This window comes from Bubalus bubalis, chromosome 21 (genome assembly GCF_019923935.1).
Source record: "Bubalus bubalis isolate 160015118507 breed Murrah chromosome 21, NDDB_SH_1, whole genome shotgun sequence".
Classification (NCBI taxonomy): domain Eukaryota; kingdom Metazoa; phylum Chordata; class Mammalia; order Artiodactyla; family Bovidae; genus Bubalus; species Bubalus bubalis.
In genome coordinates, this window is record NC_059177.1 from 52,273,475 (window position 1) to 52,292,524 (window position 19,050).

The following is a 19,050-nucleotide window of genomic DNA, read 5'->3' on the forward strand; positions in this document are numbered from 1 at the left end:
CTCTTAGGGACCCCATGGACTGTAGCCTGCCAGGCTCCTCTGTCCATGGAACTCTCTAGGCAAGAATACTGGAGTAGGTAGCCATTCCCTTCTCCAGGGGATCTTCCCGAACCAAGGATTGAACTCGGGTCTCCTGCACTGCAGGCAGATTCTTTACCCTTTGAGCCACCAGGGAAGCCCATATAACAGCTCATTGATACCCAAATCATGTTTCTATTTTAATGTTAGGATGTACTTGTTTGTAGTTATGATGTTATGGTTAATGTGCAACTACAGTAACAGCGAGTTTTGTTTTTTCATTACAAATAATGAAAAATACATTTCTGGAATATGTAACACAATTCCTCTATTTAAAAGTACACTGGACTAGAAAAAAAAAAACTGATGATAGGATCATTAACACTAAGGAATAGATTCAAGGTAATAAATAATCAAGGAAAGTAATTAGGTGTCTTACAAACTGCTGTGATCTTCATAAACCTTGTATTGGCAAGTCTCAACTTTCAAGCATTTGATCTTGATATAACCCAGTCTTGTATATCATTCATGTATACTCCCAAACTGCCTCTGATATTAAATTCAACCTTTTATACACCAGCGGACCATTATTAACCACGGGCTATGGCCATTAAGAATGGGCCTAATTTTGCCAATGTGAAGATATCTGTGGGAGCACATGGGTAGAGACAGGGTTTCCCACATTGCCCTGGCTCACAATGCCCACACTGGATTTGTTGCCACTGCCAACCTTGTCCCCTCTTGGCAAAGACAGGAACTCTGGGGAGCCGTAGGACTGAAGGCCTAGTTCTTGTATGTCCTTCCCAAGTTGGCATTTCTCGAGGAAGTCTTCTGAGAATCCTCAGGTGGGGGCAGGATTTGCTGAAGGCAGAATGGGATGGTAGGAGATGAGGTTAAATAGGTAGGGGCAGCTTCCTCACTCAGCTCCAGCTACTTTGAGGGGGAAACAACCTTTTCTCTCTCTCTTAGAGCCTTAGCCAGGTTCTCATTTGAAGCAGCAGAGCTTTGGCCTGGCACACTGAAAAGAGGAACTACCCAGTGGTACCTCAGAATAAGCTGGCTGTCTTGATCTTATTGTTTCTGAGTTGCACCAGTCCTAAGAACCGCCTTGTCAACACATTACTTCAAAAATTATGTTTACACATAGTAGTTCTGGAAAATGTGCTCAAGCAAGCAATTGATACTCTCTTCAAATCCCAGGGACGGGGGAGCCTGGTGGGTTGCCGTCTGTGGGGTCACACAGAGTCGGACACGACTGAAGTGACTTAGTAGCAGCCACCTTAAAAAATGATTTTTCTTTTCCCATCCAGGTACCAAGAGCGTAACTGGGGGCAATGTCTGATCTTTGGCCTTCCACCTCCCCTAAGGCAAGAAATGCCTGAGTCAACTTTGTTTCAGGGTCACTACTGGCTTTGTTTGGGTTCCCTGAGATGGAGTGCTCTGGGTCTACAGGCGCAGTAATGGCAAGAACAATTATGAAGGATTTTATGGAATGCCTCTTATAATAATGTTTCATTTTAAAACTTTTGACATTTTTCCTTCAAACTTATTTGTAGGCAGTCTTAAACAAGAAACTGGGAGATGGTCAGTTATAGACCAAATTATTCCACAGCTTTGATCAAGAGGCCAGGCCTAAGTATGCGTTTTGTGAACGCATTCTCTTTGAATTTAAAATAGTTGTACAGAGAACTCCTAGTACAGTCATAGATGAGGGCATTTAATAGTATTCAATCTTGCCTGTAAAAACTTGGTTCATTTATTTATGTTTGGGACTTAGTATTTCCCACTGAACCCCACAGGTCAGCATGCTTGTTGCTTTGGTTTCTAACCAGACTAATGCTATCCTAAGACTAAGTATTAGAGATATCAACTGGTACCTCCTGTAAGAGAGCTATCTATTTTGTTACTTAGGAAACAGGAGACCTGTAACTGACTGCTTTTTTCTCATTTATCTCAGTTTAGGTCTTTGTCACCTCACACTTAACATTATTTCAGCCACCTCCACCTATATTTATAATAGTCCTTTCCGGTCTGTCCAACGTGAAGTGGCTCCCAATAGCCTATGTGGTACCCAAGGCATAGGGCTCCAATTTATTCCTTCAAAGCCTAAAAGATAACTTTACTCAGGGAGAGGCATTGTGCAAGCATGTTTTATACAATTTTAATAATCACAACACTCTGTGCAATAGATAATACCTCTATTTTACAGATAAGGCACTGCAAGCATGAAAAGTAACCATGCCTCACGTCACATAGCTAGAAAGTGGCAGGGCGGGTATACAATGCATTCTGGTAAGTGCTGACATTTATTGAAAGTTTAAAGCTTTACAGACATTATCTCATTGGATCCTCACAACAGTGAGGTCCTGTACACATTAATATTCTCATCTTACAATGAGAAAAACCAGAAAAATTAGGCAATATTCATAGTTTGTAAAGAAGTGGCCATGAGAGACTTGAACCAAGGGAGTCAGATGGGGTCTGGATATGCTGAAAAGCCAACAAAAACCCAAAATAATCCTCAAGTGAGAAACAATGATGATAAAGCACTAATAGACACTAACATATAAATATGTGTGTGTAGGATATATAGGATTTTATATCCTTTTATATAGGATATAAAAAAGAGCTAGGAGAGGCTTTATACTCTCATATACTTTGGTTGCTAAAACGGAATACCATAGAGTGGGTAGCTAGCTATAAACTACAGAAACTCACTTCTCAGACAGTTTTGGAGGTTGAAAGTTGGAGATTGAGCTGCCAGTATAACTGAGTTCTGACAAGGGCCACCTTTTGGGTTGCAGACTGAGTTTTCTCCTTATATCCTCAGAACAAACAGGAGAGGGCTCAATGGGCTTTTGAGTGAAGTGCAAATTGCTCAGTCGTGTCTGACTCTTTGCCACCCCATGGACTGCAGCCCACCAGATTCCTCTGTCCATAGGATTCTCCAGGCAAGAATACTGGAGTGGGTTGCCATTCTCTTCTCCAGAGGATCTTCCAGACCCAGGGACTGAACCCAGGCCTCGCTCATTGCAGGCAGATTCTTTACCATCTGAGCCACCAGGGAAGCCATGAGCAATGGGCTCATGAAGAAACAGGCAAAAAGACAGAAACTCTGAAAGGCTATTGCAAAAAAATCTATGTGTGCTCAGTCACTCAGTTGTGTCGGACTCTTTGCGACCCCACGGACTGTAGCCTGCCAGGGTCCTCTGTCCATGGGATTCTCTAAGCAAGAATACTGGAATGGGTTGCCATTTCCTTCTCTCAAGGGCTTTTTATAAGGCCACTAATCTCATTCATGCAGGCTCCATATATCCTGTCCTAAACACCTTCCGAAGGCCCCACATCTTGGGGGATAGAATTTCACATATAAATTTAGGGGATGGAGTACACATTCAGTTCCTAACACATACCTCCATCCAGTTGCTTGCTAGTAAAATCCGGTTCAAAATTACAGTGGAAAAAATAAAACTACAAAAAAATCAGACCTTATGAAACCCTCCCCACCCCCTTAGCCTTTAGCTAATGGCTTTATACACTCTTTATCCTTCCAAAAATAAAACCCACAGCCCTTTCAAGTTATCCTACTTAATCTTACTACGTCATTTGGGCAGGAAAGCGATTCATAACCTTTTCTTAAAGGACATTTCCTCCAAGGTCGTAAGAACCACGCAGAACACGGGAGCCACCGCTCCCAGTGGTTGGGGTGGAGGGTAGAGGTGGCGGGACGTAGTCGGGCGGTGGGCGGACTGAGCCCGGCCGACCCGGCGGGGGCGGGAAGGAGGAAGGGGCGTCCCCAGAGCTCGGCTTCAGCGCGAATCCCCGGCCTAGCTCTACTTCCGTGCTTGTCGACGGGACGAGATGAAGAGGCGAGAGGAAGAGAAGGCGAAGAGGAATAAAGGAGAGAGGGGCGAGAGACTAGGGAGAAGAGGCGCCCGCCTTACCTCAGAGCCCGCAAGCCCAGGGGAGGGGCCCTCGGCGCCGCTGAGGACTCCGGCGCTCCGGGAGGGCAGGTCTTCGAGGGCGGCGGGGCAGGAAGGCTCGTAGTGTCTGGGCGGGCTCGGGCTGTTCGCCCGCAAAAAACCCTGAGGCGCGCCGTGTCACACCTCAGCGCCCCAGCCGCCACAGCGAGCCCGAGGGAGGGGTTGCGGCGCAGCAGCTTTCGGCCCCGAGCTGGGCCGACAGAGCTAGGGCCCGGGGCTTATTGTTCCGGGAAGTCGCAGGCGAAGTCGGGCCGGGTCGGCGGGCTTCGCACAGCTGCTCCCCCCGCCGCTCCTCTCAGAGGACTACCGGCAGCTGCCGGCGCGCCGACTGGCGGCGGAGGCGCGGCGGGTGCGTGTCTCTTTAAGGGGCCGGGCCTGTGCGGCTAAGGGGCGGGCGGGGTAAGCGTCGCTCCCCGTGTGAGTGTGTGGGGGAGAGAGCGGCGGGCGGGCGCCGGAGGGAGGGAGCGAGCGGGCCAGCGACGCGGGCCGCCCCTGCCGCCGCCGCCGCCGCGGTCGGACCAGCGGCCTCCTCCCCTCCCCTCCCTCGCGTCGCCCTGCCGCGGGGAGGGGGCTCGAGTCGCGGTCTCCAGCGGCTCCCGATGAAGCAGCAGCTGCCGCCGCAGCCGCCTCCAAAGATGGGGGATTTCTACGACCCCGAGCACCCGACCCCTGAGTAAGTATCAGCTCCGCGGCCTCCCGCTGCCCTCGGCCGTCTCAGCCCGAGCCGAGGGCGGCGCGTCCTGGCGGATGGCGCGGGGAGTAACGGGCCCGCGGTGAACTCGCGCGGGCGGCGTGCAGAGCGGGCCCGCGCCGCCGCCACGGGCCCCTTGTCCGGGCCGCCGCGGGCCGGTGGTTGGGCCCGGCGTTGGCGCCGCTGCTCGCGTCGCCGCGGCGGTTGGGCCGGGCCGGTGGGGGAGGGGCGGCGCGGCCGCGACCGCCGCCGCCGCGTCTGTACCGATCCGGCCCGCCCGAGGATCGGCGGTCTTCCCCGGATCCTCGTGGCCCATTTGGGCTGCGCTACCTACGAAAGGGACCGAGTCGGAGAAGCAGCCGGTGCCAGACTCGGCGAGGGGGCACCGGCAAGAGTAGGCCGCGAATCCTCGGGCTCAGGTGGAAGCCCGGCCCGTCGCCCGGCCTCCCGGCGACGGCGGCTCTGACCGGAAGGGCCTACGTGCGTCGTTCGGCCCAGGGCGGCCGAGGGGCCCGCGCTGCACTCTCGGTTTTGATTTTTTTTTTTCTTTCCCCTCTTCTCCTGGAACTTGATCCTGGCCTGGTAGTGCTTCCGGCTTCACATTCTGCACCTTTGGCACTTCGGTTTTGTAATGGTGGCGAGGTTTGAGTGGCTCCAATGTGGAGGTGACACCGGGTTTGTTTTTCCGCCCGAAAATGAAAGCCTCCGGAGGGGTATACATTCTCTACCAGATTATGAGATTTGCACACTTTCGGACACTCAACTTCCTCGGTAACAGCAACCTCTTGCCGTGAATAGATGACTTTCTACTCCTTGTGAAGACTTTGTTAAGAAGCAGGAATCGCTTGAGGAGTCTCTAAAGAAGACAGTGGTCTTGAAAACCGAAATATCTAGAAACCAATAGTATATTTTAAGCCTGGGACATTTTTACATTGCTCTTGAGGGCCGTATCAACTACTGTATCTTGAGACAGCTTCCACTCCAGAGCTTGGATTCACTTCTTTCCCTACGTCCTCCCAAGACTATTGTTTTGAAACTTAAACTGCATTTGCTGGTGTTGGCTCAAGTCTGGACCTACAAATGTATGGCATATTTCAAACCTAAACAGTTGATAGAGATATCAAATGAAATTCACTTTTATGACCGGAATGCTTCCAAGATATTTGCTCTTTTGACACATTTCAGCTTAGTTCTGCTATGACTCTTTACGGGCTCTTGGTTTGAGACTTGGAAAACCTCACAAAAAGGAAAATTCTGTATCATGATCCAATAACTGCTCATTGAGCACTTGTCCTGTCCAAAATAACATGCTAGTTCCTGAGTGGTCTTAAGTGCTTGCTTTTCAGTTTTTTTACCAAGTTGTTTGGTGAGGTACAGAAGCCTTAAGGATCACATTCTTAAACTTCTTGAAAGAAAATACAGTTTTTCATATTATATGGAATAATGGACTCAAGTGCATCTTTGATGGACATGAATGTGGGGAGGAATCAGAAATGTTATTTTTTTTATTTAAGGTCTTGGAGTTTTTTTATTTTTATCGCTTTTCTATCTGTCCTGCTTCCTAACAGTGGAGATTTCTAATTTCTGTAGTGACTAAGTGCTAAAATATGTGTGGGGTGTGTGTGTGTGTGTATTAATCGACAAGGAGTGTGTAGAGAATTATAAAACGTTTTATTTTGTAATACTGTAAGAACTGGGAGGGGTCTTGGTAGGAAGCATCCTGAATGATATCACCTGCTTTAACAGATGCAAAAACAACTGAACAACAACAAGTGACAACAAATCCCATGAAGTAGTTTGTATAAGCTAGTTAGGGTGTATAACCCTGGAGAGAGAAAAGTGGTATAGTGGTTAAAGAACTTGGATTTCAGAGCCAGGCATACCTGGGTTTGAACATTCGTTGAACCTTGAACAAGTGACTTCATCTCTCTAAGTTTGAGTTTTTCTTATCTTTGAAATAGGTGTTGTAATGGAAGCAACCTCATAGGACTTTTGGGAGAATCAAATGAGAATAATATATGAAAAGCACTTGACACAGAGTGTGACACATGTAAGTGCTTCTAGCTGGGGTCATCAAGGAACGCTTAAGAGGTAGGATGTTAAGCATGAAACGATTAGGTGGGCTAGAGAGGTGGTGCCAGTGGCTGGGGGGGAGGAATGACCAAGTGCCCTTTTCAGACTGTAGCTGGTTTGAAATATTTCCTAGACACATGAAGAAATGAATCATGAAACTTAAATTCAGTTTGATTGAAGTAACAGTTGGAACTTGATGTTCTGTTTGTCTCCTACCAACTATTTAATGAGACACAGCTGTAAGACCTAGCTTTTCCTCAGGCATCTAGGATTATGTTTCAGGTGAAAGTGACTAATCACCTGAGTATCTGTGCATTAGGTGTCTGCTGTTGAGCAGACCCAGGGCCAGGTGTTGACACTGCAAATTAAAAATCCAGTTGGAGACGTCAAGGAGTTCTTCTAATGAGACACAGGCAAATCCTTAACAGAGATTGCTGTCCTTTGATTGTATGCATATTTACTTTGTGCCAAACATAGGCATGCTGGGGTGAGCAATGTACAAAACAATTTTGCTTGTGTTTGCACCCTTCCTAGTGAGGGGTGATAATATAGAATGTTCAAAGGTTATTACTTTGGAAAGTGGAGCACAATAAGGGGGATCCCGAATTTCTGGGGTAGATGTTGAAATGTAAAATGAGGTGCATTGGGTGAGCCTTCTTGAGAGTAATGTTTAGGCAGACTTAAAAGAGAGGACGTTAGAGGGAATAGTTTGTTCCAAGGCACTGAGGCAGACCTAGAGAGTTCTGCTCAGTATGGCTAGAATGGAATGAACAAAAAAGTAAGAGTATTAATACATTATGTTAGGATGGGGTACAGATTTCACAGGGCTTTGTAGAGTGTTTATAAGTTCTTTGCCTGGAGTTTTCAACCAAGGAGTGACACGGTCTGCTTTCAGCTTCCAAATGATCACTGAAGTTTGCAGAGAGGAACAAACAGTAGAAGCAGGGAGATACATATAATTATAAGGAAGCTGGAAATTGAGGAGAGAGATGCTCATGACTTCTATCAAGGTGCTAACAGGAGATAGTGAAAAATGGTTGAATTCTGGATATATTTTGAAGATCATACCAATGTGATTGTTGATAGATCAGATGTAGCATGTGAGAGAGGAGTCAAGGATGATTCCAAGAATTTGGGTCTGAGCAGTGAGAAAGTTGGGGTTGCCATCAACTAGAATAGGGGTGACTGTGAGAAGAGCACGTTTGGAGAATAGATGAGTTCAGTTTTAGAAGTGGTAAGTTTGAGATGCCTTTTAGATATTCTGGTTGAATTGACATTCAGGTGTGGACTTTAGGAGAAAGGTCTGGACTAGAGATAAACTTTGTAGTCGGCCACTTAGGTAGTATTCAAAGCCACAAGACTGGATGAGAGCACCAAGGGATCCAGTGTGGAGAGAGAAAAGGACGCAAGATTACTGTTGTTGTTCAGTTGCTAAATTGTGTCTGATTCTTTGCAACACCATGGACTGCAGCACACAAGCCTTCCCTATCCTGTAACAGTCTCCTGGAATTTGCTCCATTTCATGTCCGTTGAGTCTGTGATGATCGAACCATCATCCTCTGCTGTACTCTTCTCCTTTTGCCTTCAGTTTCCCCAGTATCAGGGTTTATTCCAGTGAGTTGGCTGTTCGCATCAGGTGGCCATAGTATTGGAGCTTCAGCATCAGTCTTTCCGGTGAATATTCAGGGTTGATTTTATTTCACATTGACTGGTTTGATCTCCTTGCAGTCCTAGGGACTCCAAAGAGTCTTCTCTAGAGCCACAATTCTAAAGCATCAATTCTTCAGCGCTCAGCCTTTTTTATGGTCCAACTCTCACATCTGTACATGAATACTGGGAAAACCATAGCTTTAACTACATGTTTTGGAGCCCAAGAAAATCTGTCACTGCTTCTACTTTTTCCCCTTCTATTTGCCATGAAGTGATAGGACTGGATGCCACGATCTTAGTTTTTTGATTGCTGAGTTTCAGGCCAGCTTTTTCAATCTCCTCTTTCACCCTCAACAAGAGGCTTTTTAGTTCCTCTTCACTTTTTGCAATTAAAGTGGTATCATCTGCATAAATGAGATTGTTAATATTTCTCCCAGACTGCAATCTTGATTCCAGTTTATGATTCATCCACCCTGGCATTTTGCATGATGTACTCTGCATATAAGTTAAACAAGCAGGGTGACAATGTACAGTCTTGACGTACTCCTTTCCTAATTTTGAATCAGTCTGCTGTTCAATGTCTGGTTCTAATTGTTGCTTCTTGACCTGCATACAGGTTTCTCAAGACACAGGTAAGATGGTCTCGTATTCCTATCTCTTTAAGAATTTTCCAGTTTGTTGTGATCAACACAGTCAAAAGCTTTAGTGTAGTCAATGAAGCATATGTTTTTCTATAATTCCCTTGCTTTCTCTGTGATCAGCAAATGTTGGCAGTTTGGTCTCTGGTTCCTTTTTCTTTTCTGAACCCAGGTTGTACATCTGGGAGTTCTTGGTTTACGTATTGTTGTAGCTTAGCCTTACTAGCGTGTGAAATGAGCACAATTGTCTGGTAGTTTAACATTTTTTGGCACCGCCCTTCTTTGGGATTGGAATAAAAACTGACCTCTTCCAATTCTGTGGCCACTGCTGAGTTTTCTGAATTTGCTGACATGTTGAGTGCAGCACTTCAACTGCATCATCTTTTAGGATTTTTAAGTAGCTCAGCTGGAATTACATTGCCTCTACTGTCTTTGTAGAAATACTTCCTAAGGCCCACTTGACTTCACACTCGAGAATGTCTGGCCCTAGGTGAGTGACCACACCACCATGGTTATCCTAGTCATTAAGACCTTTTTTGTATAGTTCTTCTGTGTATTCTTGCCACCTCTTCTTACTCTCTTCTGCCTTTGTTAGGTCCTTACCATTTATGTCCTTTATCATGCCCATTCTTGCATGAAATGTTCACTTGATATTTCCAAATTTTCTTGATCTCTAGTCTTTCCTATTCTGTTGTTTTCCTTTATGTCTTTGCGTTGTTCATTGAAGGTCTTCTTTTCTTGCTATTCTCTGCAACTCTGCATTCAGTTGGGTATATCTTTCCCTTTCCTTTGCTTTTTGCTTCTCTCCTTTCCTCAGCTATTTGTAAAACTTCCTCAGACAACTACTTTGCGTTCTTAAATTTCTTTTTCTTAACTGCAATGCTAAGAGGATTGATATAGAGGGCAGTGTTAACATGGATACCATCCATAAACTTAGGGGGAAAATTATGTCCTCACTAACCTCTAACTAGAAGTTAGCATTTCTTTTAATTACTAATGTAAACAGAAAACTATAGTATTATTAACCCGTGATTTTATTAGCTTGTAATATAGTACCTGTGATTTTACTACTAGTACAAATCACAGATTTTTTATATGTTTTGATTATTGTAAATACTTCATTATCTACGTTCATCATTACATAGAAATTTCAGTAGATTGGAGATCCACCACTAGATTGTTGAGAAGCATATACAGTACTGTATCATACATTTGGGATTTTTGTCCCAAAGGTAATTGGTCTCCTTTGTTTATTTCACATATTTAAAAATATTAAGCTGAAAAGGAATTTGCAGGCTTCACCTGATCCCAGAATCGTCCAAGGCACAAAACATGTTAAACCATTGGACTCTGTATCCTAACTCTTGGTTTAGAATCTCACCTCTTTTACTTAATAGCTGTATGAACCTGGGCAAATTTTGTAATGCCTTGGTGTCCTTGTAGGTAAAGTAAGAATCATAACAGTATTTTCTGCAGAGGGTTTTATTAGGATTTAAGAAATAGAACAGTGTTATTTTTTTTTGAAAAATCTGCTTATTTTTAATTGGAGGATGATTGCTTTAAACTTTTATTAGTATTGGCTAAAAAGATGCAGCTAGAAAGAACAGTACTTTATAAGGCACTGTGATATGAAAAGCATGGTGAATTTGGCAAAAATAAAGTTTATTAGCTGGCAAAAATACTTGAGCATGTTCAAATTAAATATAAAGCAGTGGCGATAGTCATGTTCTTATAACATTCTCATAATTCACCTAAGTTATGGTGGGGTTAGAGATGCCATAGGAAGCCAACTGAAAGATTCCACATAGAGTCTGGACCTTTAGGAGCTTTGCAGCCAGTCCATAATTCAGTTTTTGTTATTTTATAAGAGAAAAATAGCTTTATAGTGATTGAGGTATGTTCTTCAGGCCAAGGTATAGTTTTTGGGCTACTGAGGTATATGGGAGGCCAAACTACTGCTTGGAGGGTTTCCTGGTGATCACAGTAAGCCTGACAATGACTTTGGCTCAGAGGTTAAAGCATCTGCCTCCAATGCGGGAGACCCGGGTTCAATCCCTGGGTCGGGAAGGTCCCCTGGAGAAGGAAATGGCAACCCACTCCAGTACTCTTGCCTGGAGAATCCCATGGACGGAGGAGCCTGGTAGGCTACAGTCCACGGGGTCGCAAAGAGTCGGACACGACTGAGCAACTTCACTTCACTTCACAGTAAGCCTGATGGAGCTACTCTCTTGCTTAGGATAGAGAGAGTGTGTGTGTGTGTGCTCAGTCGTGTCTGACTCTCTGCGACCTTGTGGACTGTCCATGGAATTATTCAGGCAAGAATACTGGAGTGGGTTGCCATTTCCTACTACAGGGGATCTTCCCAACTGAGGGATCAAACCCACGGTTCCTGCATTGGCATACAGATTCTTTACCACTGAGCCACCTGGGAAGCTCAGGATAGAGTATATTTCTCCAGATTTCATGTCCCTCTTTTTGCTCTTGCTTCATCTAGATTTCCGGCCAACGAGTCTTCCTACTGACAGATTATATCTCTAAAAGGGTATCGAGTAACTGTTGATGAGCAGTTGCTGTGTTTCCCTAAGAAATGTTCAAACTGCCAAGACATACCTATCAGTTGTCCCTTTCTAGTTTTAGTGGAACTTTGGTGTTTCAAATCTTTTCTGCCACTTTTCACTGTAGTGACTAATTGATTTAATCTATAAAAGCTGATTCATTGGAAAAGACCCTGATGCTGGGAAAGATTGCAGGCAAAAGGATAAGAGGGCGGCAGAGGATGAGATAGTTAGATAGCATCACTGATACAATGGACATGAATTTGAGCAAACTCTGGGAGATGGTGAAGGACAGGGAAGCCTGGTGTGCTGGAGTCAGTCAGAAAGAGTTGGGCGTGACTTAGCAACTGAAGAACAACTTCCCCTTTAAATCGTAATGCATTGTGATTTACTGTTTAACAGATATTGATGATAATCTTTCTTAACCCTGATGTTTAGTGTTGTTCTGTGAGCATTGTCAGTTTTTGCAGAGAAGCAAGAATAGTCATATGCTAGAATAAAAAGTTGACCAGCTTCGTAATTTCTGTTAATTCTTGTGAGATACTGTAGAGTATCTTATTTTGTAATGTATGTATTGAGGGCTTTTGTAAGACCCTGAAAGACGATTCATATTAGAAACTGAAACATTTACACCTATAGTCACTGAAATTCAGGCTTAGAATTCTTTCTTTTCCTTTCTGAGAGAGATCGCTCTCTAGGGGGAAAGAATCTTTTATTTGGGGGAAAAAAAATTCAAACTTTCAGGGAAGTTCTAAGAATAGCATAGTAAACTCCCGTATTTTCATCTGGATTGACTGGTTGTTGAAATTTTGCCACATTTGCTTCATCTTTCTTTATAAAAATATATATACCTGTGTTTGTTTGTTTGTCTTTAATCTATTTTTAACTGAAGGATAGTTGCTTTACAGAATTTTGTTGTTTTCTGTCAAACTCTGTGTTTGTTTATTTTGGGCTAAGCCATATTCTTGCCTGGAGAATCCCATGGACGGAGGAGCCTGGGGGGCTACAGTCCACGGGGTCACAAAGAGTCGGACACAACTGAGTGACTTCACTCACTCACTCACTCATTCATTTGAGTGTAAGGTGCAGGCACCATGACCCTTTACCCCTACCTAAATAGTTCATAGTATAACCTGAGAACAAGAATGCTCTTAGGTATAACCAACTTGCAGTGATCAAATTCAGGCAGTTTAACATTTATAATACTACACTTGATATATAGTTCATAATTAAAGTGTGCCAGTTACTTCAACAGTGTCCTCTTTTTTTGGCCTGGGGTTATATACTGCATTTAATTGCCATGTTTTTTTAATCTCTGAAGATAGGGCTTTAAATTCAAGGTACTTTACTACTATTAACTCTTTGTACTAAACATAAATATTTTGAAAACAATAACAATGTCTGGTATTGGTTTGAACTGTTTTCATTTTTTCTTTTTATTTATTTATTTAGGCTGCACCCGGAGGCATGCGGGCAGGATCTTGGTTCCCCTAGCACAGAAAGTTCAGGGTCTTAACCACTGGACCACCGGGAAAGTCCAGAAATGGTTTCTTTCTTAATTACTAGAACAATAAATGCTTATTGCAAAAGGCAAGATAATATACTTAACAGAGGAAAAAGTAAAAATCTACCTTTAGCATCTCTTCTTGGCTCCATCTCTTCAAATCCAGCTCATCCTAGAGGTAACCACTACTCACAGTTCAGTGTATACATTTCCAGATCTTTTTGTCTACTACATATACTGCATCATCTGCCTGCTTGCATTTGTGTGTAAGATGTGCTTATCTTTTTTAATAGGGAATGCTCTATATTGTGAATGTGCCATGTTAAGTTGCTTTATTTTATATCATGTTAAGTAGTTTAAAAGCCTTAGGACATGAGCTGCATGGAAAGTATCTCCTTCCAAATGTTTTCCCACAGGGTGAGTTTATCTGGTAATTTACAATGGCGTTTTCGTGATTCTGTTTAGAGTTTGATTCCTACACTTCTCTCTTTCCTTTTCTTTTTTAAAAATCTATTTTAATGTCCATATTTACTTCTGTTTGTCTTGTCTGGTGTTGATGGATTAAAATAGCTTTTATTCCTGCCCTACTTTGATTAGTTGGTTTTTGCAACTCAAGGTATTTAAGCAGTCTCTTGAAAATGGTTAATTTGAAGCTAGCCAACAACCTAGTCAACTGAAGATTCAATAAGTTTTTTTTTTTTTTTTTTATAATGGGATTTATATTTGTAAGTGTACTTTCATGAATTCAAATGAGAGGCAATTATTTTGTATAATTGTTGGTTATTGTACGCTAATTGGGTGTTGTGTTTGAGTCCCTCAGCTTTGGAATTCATGTATAACATTGGTAGGTTGTTTTTTTTAATTAAGCTTAATGATTATTTCAGCGTCTTTTCCAACTGAACAAATATTTTGGTCATTTAGATGGAGGTTTAGAGTTCGTCTGAGGTTCTTAGGTGTTTTTATTTTAGAATGCCTTTTCTGTCCCATTTTAACATCTCACTAGTGAAAATATCCTTAGGATGGTGTGGGTAGTGATAGGGATTTGATCCTGCTGGCAGGCTTCTACCAGGTCTGCTTACTGGGAGCACTGCTGTGGGTGTATAAGAACCTGGAGCAAGTGGTAGTTTCTGATTGTAGCTCTTCCGGCTGCCCACTTCCTGCCAAATGCAGTTAGACTCTTTGGGGAGGGCTATACAGTAATCACCACTATTTGCTTCATAATTACCTCTTTGGAGACTCGTGGACTAACTTGTGTTTTGAGTCTTTTGCGTGATATTTCGCTTCTTGTTGATTAATTGTTAATTACATATGCTCTACTTTAGTAAGCAGAAGATGTCATGTTTAAAATTTTTATGAATTTTTGTATGACTGTAAAGTAGGGCTAATGTTTTTCATAAGTTATATAGATGACTGCAAAAACCCTTTCTTGAGAAGTCCATTTTTCTGATGCTGAACACACAGACTTTCTAAAATTGCCTGGTTAAATGTATATTTCTTCAATTAATTCCTCAATTCTCATATCTATATCAATTCTAAAACATAAGCTACACTTTTTGTGGTACTGCTTCTGTGCTAAAAATTTTAAAGATTATCTGTAGAAAGCAGATGAATTTTGAGGTACAATAAAACACTTTGTTAGAAATAGGTTAAAATGGACTCCTGAGGTTTTCCTCAGGGTCACCGTAATAGGTATCTTATTTTTGCTCAAGTTTATCATATCCATTAAAAAAGAAGTACGAAAGTATAATTATTTAGGAAACCAGTTGTCTAAATTATGAAAACTACAGTATGTAGTCTTCTTGGCAGATTAACGGCAGTTTGTATAAAGAATTAAGGTTAATAACTAAATAGTAAATTGAAACAGTGATAGTTAAATATAAAACCAGTATTTCCCCAATTATAGAATACTCTTGTGTATTATAGAGAGACAGTGAGTCTACCAAAAAATATTTGGGGCTCATCTTTCTTTGGCTACTTTTCTTGATTATTGGAGAGGATAATGATAGTGTCACAGGTTATGAAATTGGAGCAGAAGTTGGAATCTCTGATAGGAAATTTTTTTCATATATGCACATACTAGCTGTTCAATTTGTTAGTCGTGTACTTTTGTGACATGTACCTATTCAGTTCAGTTCAGTCGCTCAGTCGTGTCCGACTCTTTGCGACCCCATGAATCGCAGCACGCCAGGCCTCCCTGTCCATCATAAACTCCCGGAGTTCACCCAGACTCACGTCCATCGACTCAGTGATGCCATCCAGCCATCTCATCCTCTGTCGTCCCCTTCTCCTCCTGCCCCCAATCCCTCCCAGCATCAGAGTCTTTTCCAATGAGTTAACTCTTCGCATGAGGTGGCCAAAGTACTGGAGTTTCAGCTTTAACATCATTCCTTCCAAAGAAATCCCAGGGCTGATCTCCTTCAGAATGGACTGGTTGGATCTCCTTGCAGTCCAAGGGACTCTCAACAGTCTTCTCCAACACCACAGTTCAAAAGCACCAATTCTTCGGCATTCAGCCTTCTTCACAGTCCAACTCTCACATCCATACATGACCACAGGAAAAACCATAGCCTTGACTAGACGGACCTTAGTTGGCAAAGTAATGTCTCTGCTTTTGAATATGCTATCTAGGTTGGTCATAACTTTCCTTCCAAGGAGTAAGCGTCTTTTAATTTCATGGCTGCAGTCACCATCTGCAGTGATTTTGGAGCCCAAAAAAATAAAGTCTGACACTGTTTCCCCATCTATTTCCCCTGAAGTGATGGGACCAGATGCCATGATCTTCATTTTCTGAATGTTGAGCTTTAAGCCAACTTTTTCACTCTCCACTTTCACTTTCATCAGGAGGCTTTTTAGTTCCTCTTCACTTTCTGCCATAAGGGTGATGTCATCTGCATATCTGAGGTTATTGATATTTCTCCCGGCAATCTTGATTCCAGCTTGTGTTTCTTCCAGTCCCTATTAAGTATTTTTATTACTAATTTTTCATACGAATATTTTAAAAGATATATTTGTATGCATGTGTATTTTTTATAATTCTCTAACTTTAAGATACTTTGGGTAGTTCCTCATACAGACCATCAGAGAAAGGCTGACATTTCATTGGAGCCTATCTTAGCATTTATCTCTTCTGTTGCATGATTTAGACATGTTGGTTCTGTTGTTAGGACCTAAGGGATTTTGTAGTCCTGTGCTTAGTCATGTCCGACTCTTTGCAGCCCTATGGACTGTAGCCCGCCAGGCTTCTCTGTCCATGGGGATTCTCCAGGCAAGAATACTGGAGTTGGTTGCCATGCCCTCCTCCAGGGGATCTTCCCAACTGAGGGATTGAACCCAGGTCTGCCGCACTGCAGGTGGATTCATTAATGTCTGAGCCACCAGGGAAGCCTTTTGTAGTCCTAGTTCTAGAAAATCCAAGGACCATGATAAGTATGTTTTAGAGACTTACTCTTTTAAATGGAGGAATCCCAGTAAGTAGCGTCCGGGAACATAGTCATATGTGCTTAGTTAATGTTTGAGTTGATCTGATTGGTCATAACTCTGTTTATCCTGTTTTCCTCATAGAGTGAATGAGGAAAATTATAATCATACTAACATTGATGGTAAGACTGTCTTAAATAACTATTAGATTAGGAGAGGGGAGTCAGGGAATTGAGTTGTATGTGTTGAGCTTATGAAAGTGGTTGGTGCTCAAGACACTTTTTAGGCTTTTTCTGTTGATCTTGGTGAAGACAAACTAATGAAACCCAGAGATCTGGTGATGGTGGTCTGAGAGAGATTATGACTGCTGCCTTAGGTAGGACAGTGTATTGTGCTTTGTGTTAGAACTTACTTCATTTAGTATGGTAACTTTAGGTCCATCCATTTTGTTAAAAATGGCATTATTTCTTCTTTTATGGCTGAGTAGTAGTTCATTTTATATATATATATATATATATATATATATATATATATATATAGCGTGTATAAACACACACACACACACACTACAGCCTCTTTAACCATTCCTCTTTCGATGAACATTCAAATTATTTCTATGTCTTGGCTACTGTGAATAGTGTTTCTATGAATATAGGCGTGCCTGTATCCTTTTGAATTGCAGTTTTGTCTGGATATATGCCCAGGAGTGGGATTTTTGGATCATATGACAACTCTATTTTTAGCTTTTTGAGGAACCTCCATATTGTTTGCCATGGTGGTGGCACCAGTTTCCATTCCCACCAACAGTGTAGGAGGGCTCCCTTTTCTCCACACCCTCTCCAGCATTTGTTGTGGGTAGACTTCTTAATGATGGCCATTCTGACCAATGTGAGGTAGTAATTGTAGTTTTGATTTGCTTTTCTCTAGTAATTAGCCATGTTGAGCATCTTCTTGTGTACCTGTCAGGCATCAACGTGTCTTTTGGGGAAAATGTCTGTATTAAGATCTTCTGCCCATATTTTGATTGGCTCTTTTTTTAATCGAGTTGTTTGTATGTTCTGAGTATTAGCTCCTTGTCAGTTTCATTGTTTGCAAATATTTTCTGTGTGAAGAGTTTTATGGTAAATAGATGTTCTCCTTTCATTGTCTTTGAAGTAATTACAGTATTACTCTTTCAGTTCTTAGTATTGTAGTTGGTTTTCAAATCCAGTTTAACTGACTTTTCTGACTTTTAACTGACTTAACTGACTTTTGAGAGTCCCTTGGACTGCAAGAATATCAAACCAGTCAATCCTAAAGGATATTAGTCCTGAATATTCATTGGAAGGACTGATGCTGAAGCTGAAACTCCAGTACTTTGGCCACCTGATGCGAAGAACTGATCATTTGAAAAGACCCTGATGCTGGGAGAGATTGAAGGCGGGAGAAGGGGATGACAGAGGATGAGATGGTTGGATGGCATCACCGACTCAATGGACATGAGTTTAAGTTCCGGGAGTTGGTGATGGACAGGGAAGCGTGGCGTGCTGCAGTCCATGGGGTGCAAAGAGTGGACACGACTGAGCAACTGAACTGATGACTCTGTTATGCCTCTCCATCAGGTGTTTTGGAAACACATAAAGGGGGAGAAGAGGGATTACAGCATGCCTTCTGAACAAAAGGCCCTAGAAAAGAAAACTTTGGCTGAGTCATATAGTACTTTTTTCATTACACTGTACTAGTTACAGTGTTTACACAGTGTCAGCCTTGATTTTTCAGTGTTTCATAGGTGTTGATGGCAGACATGAAAACCCAATTGCCTAGTCGCACTTCTGGATATGGTATTAGTTACTGTTGTTAATTCCAAGTCATTGTCCTTCTATCCTTTTATTTTACTCTTTGTTGTTTCTCTGTAAGGTGGGCATCTCCCTTGTCAGTTTGAAGTATTTCTTTGTTATAGAGCATAAGTTTTGACCTCGTACAGTAAGCTGTTGACGGCACTCCCCGACCCTCTGTGATGACTAGAATATTTTGGGACTTGACTAGGGCTGTGGACCAACTACATTTTCAAAATTGTAATTTAGTGTAACTTGACTTTTGAGATATAAATTAAAACTAGAAACACATGGTATAGAAGTTATTATGCGTTATTATAGTATGTATCTGGAATTTGATATCTGGTAGTGGAAATTGTACTCAGATTTCTCGTTTGCAAAATGACATACAGAATACTGTTTTTATTAATAGATTTACTTTGAGAACTCAAAAGATAATTTTCACAGGAAGTGAAAATTTAGCACCGTGGTGCCTTATCCAAAGAGATTGGCAAATGGGTGGAAAATAGGTTCAAATATTCAGAATATTAGTATTCTCCTTCCCAAACACAAAATTGCTTTATATTCACTGTTGCTGGTCTTTTCTTTTTTTTTTTTAAAGTTTCTCACCTTAACTATTTTAAAATAAAATGACTCAAGTAGAACTGTGTATTGATGTTATTTGGCAAAAGTTAATATATAGAAAATATTTCCATCGAACATAATGT

General features: G+C 42.2%; 1 protein-coding gene and 1 long non-coding RNA gene across 26 annotated transcripts in view; one reads left to right on the forward strand and one right to left on the reverse strand.

Moving 5' to 3' along the window:
- The window catches only part of LOC102392359, a 60,741-nt gene extending 56,639 nt beyond the window's left edge, over positions 1–4,102 (reverse strand). For all 16 annotated transcript variants that reach the window (XR_006547438.1, XR_006547446.1, XR_006547444.1 and 13 more), the window contains exons 1-2: positions 3,963–4,102; positions 749–879 (exon numbers count right to left, since the gene is read on the reverse strand). This is a non-coding gene — a long non-coding RNA (uncharacterized LOC102392359). The remainder of the gene's footprint in view (positions 1–748; positions 880–3,962) is intronic.
- Positions 4,103–4,450: 348 nt separating this feature from the next.
- Positions 4,451–19,050, forward strand: part of SETD2 (SET domain containing 2, histone lysine methyltransferase) — an 83,066-nt gene continuing 68,466 nt past the window's right edge. For all 10 annotated transcript variants that reach the window (XM_025272219.3, XM_044933889.2, XM_025272223.3 and 7 more), the window contains exon 1: positions 4,451–4,674. In XM_025272219.3, coding sequence (XP_025128004.2) covers positions 4,601–4,674 — 74 coding nt within the window. In that variant the 5' untranslated portion in view covers positions 4,451–4,600. The remainder of the gene's footprint in view (positions 4,675–19,050) is intronic.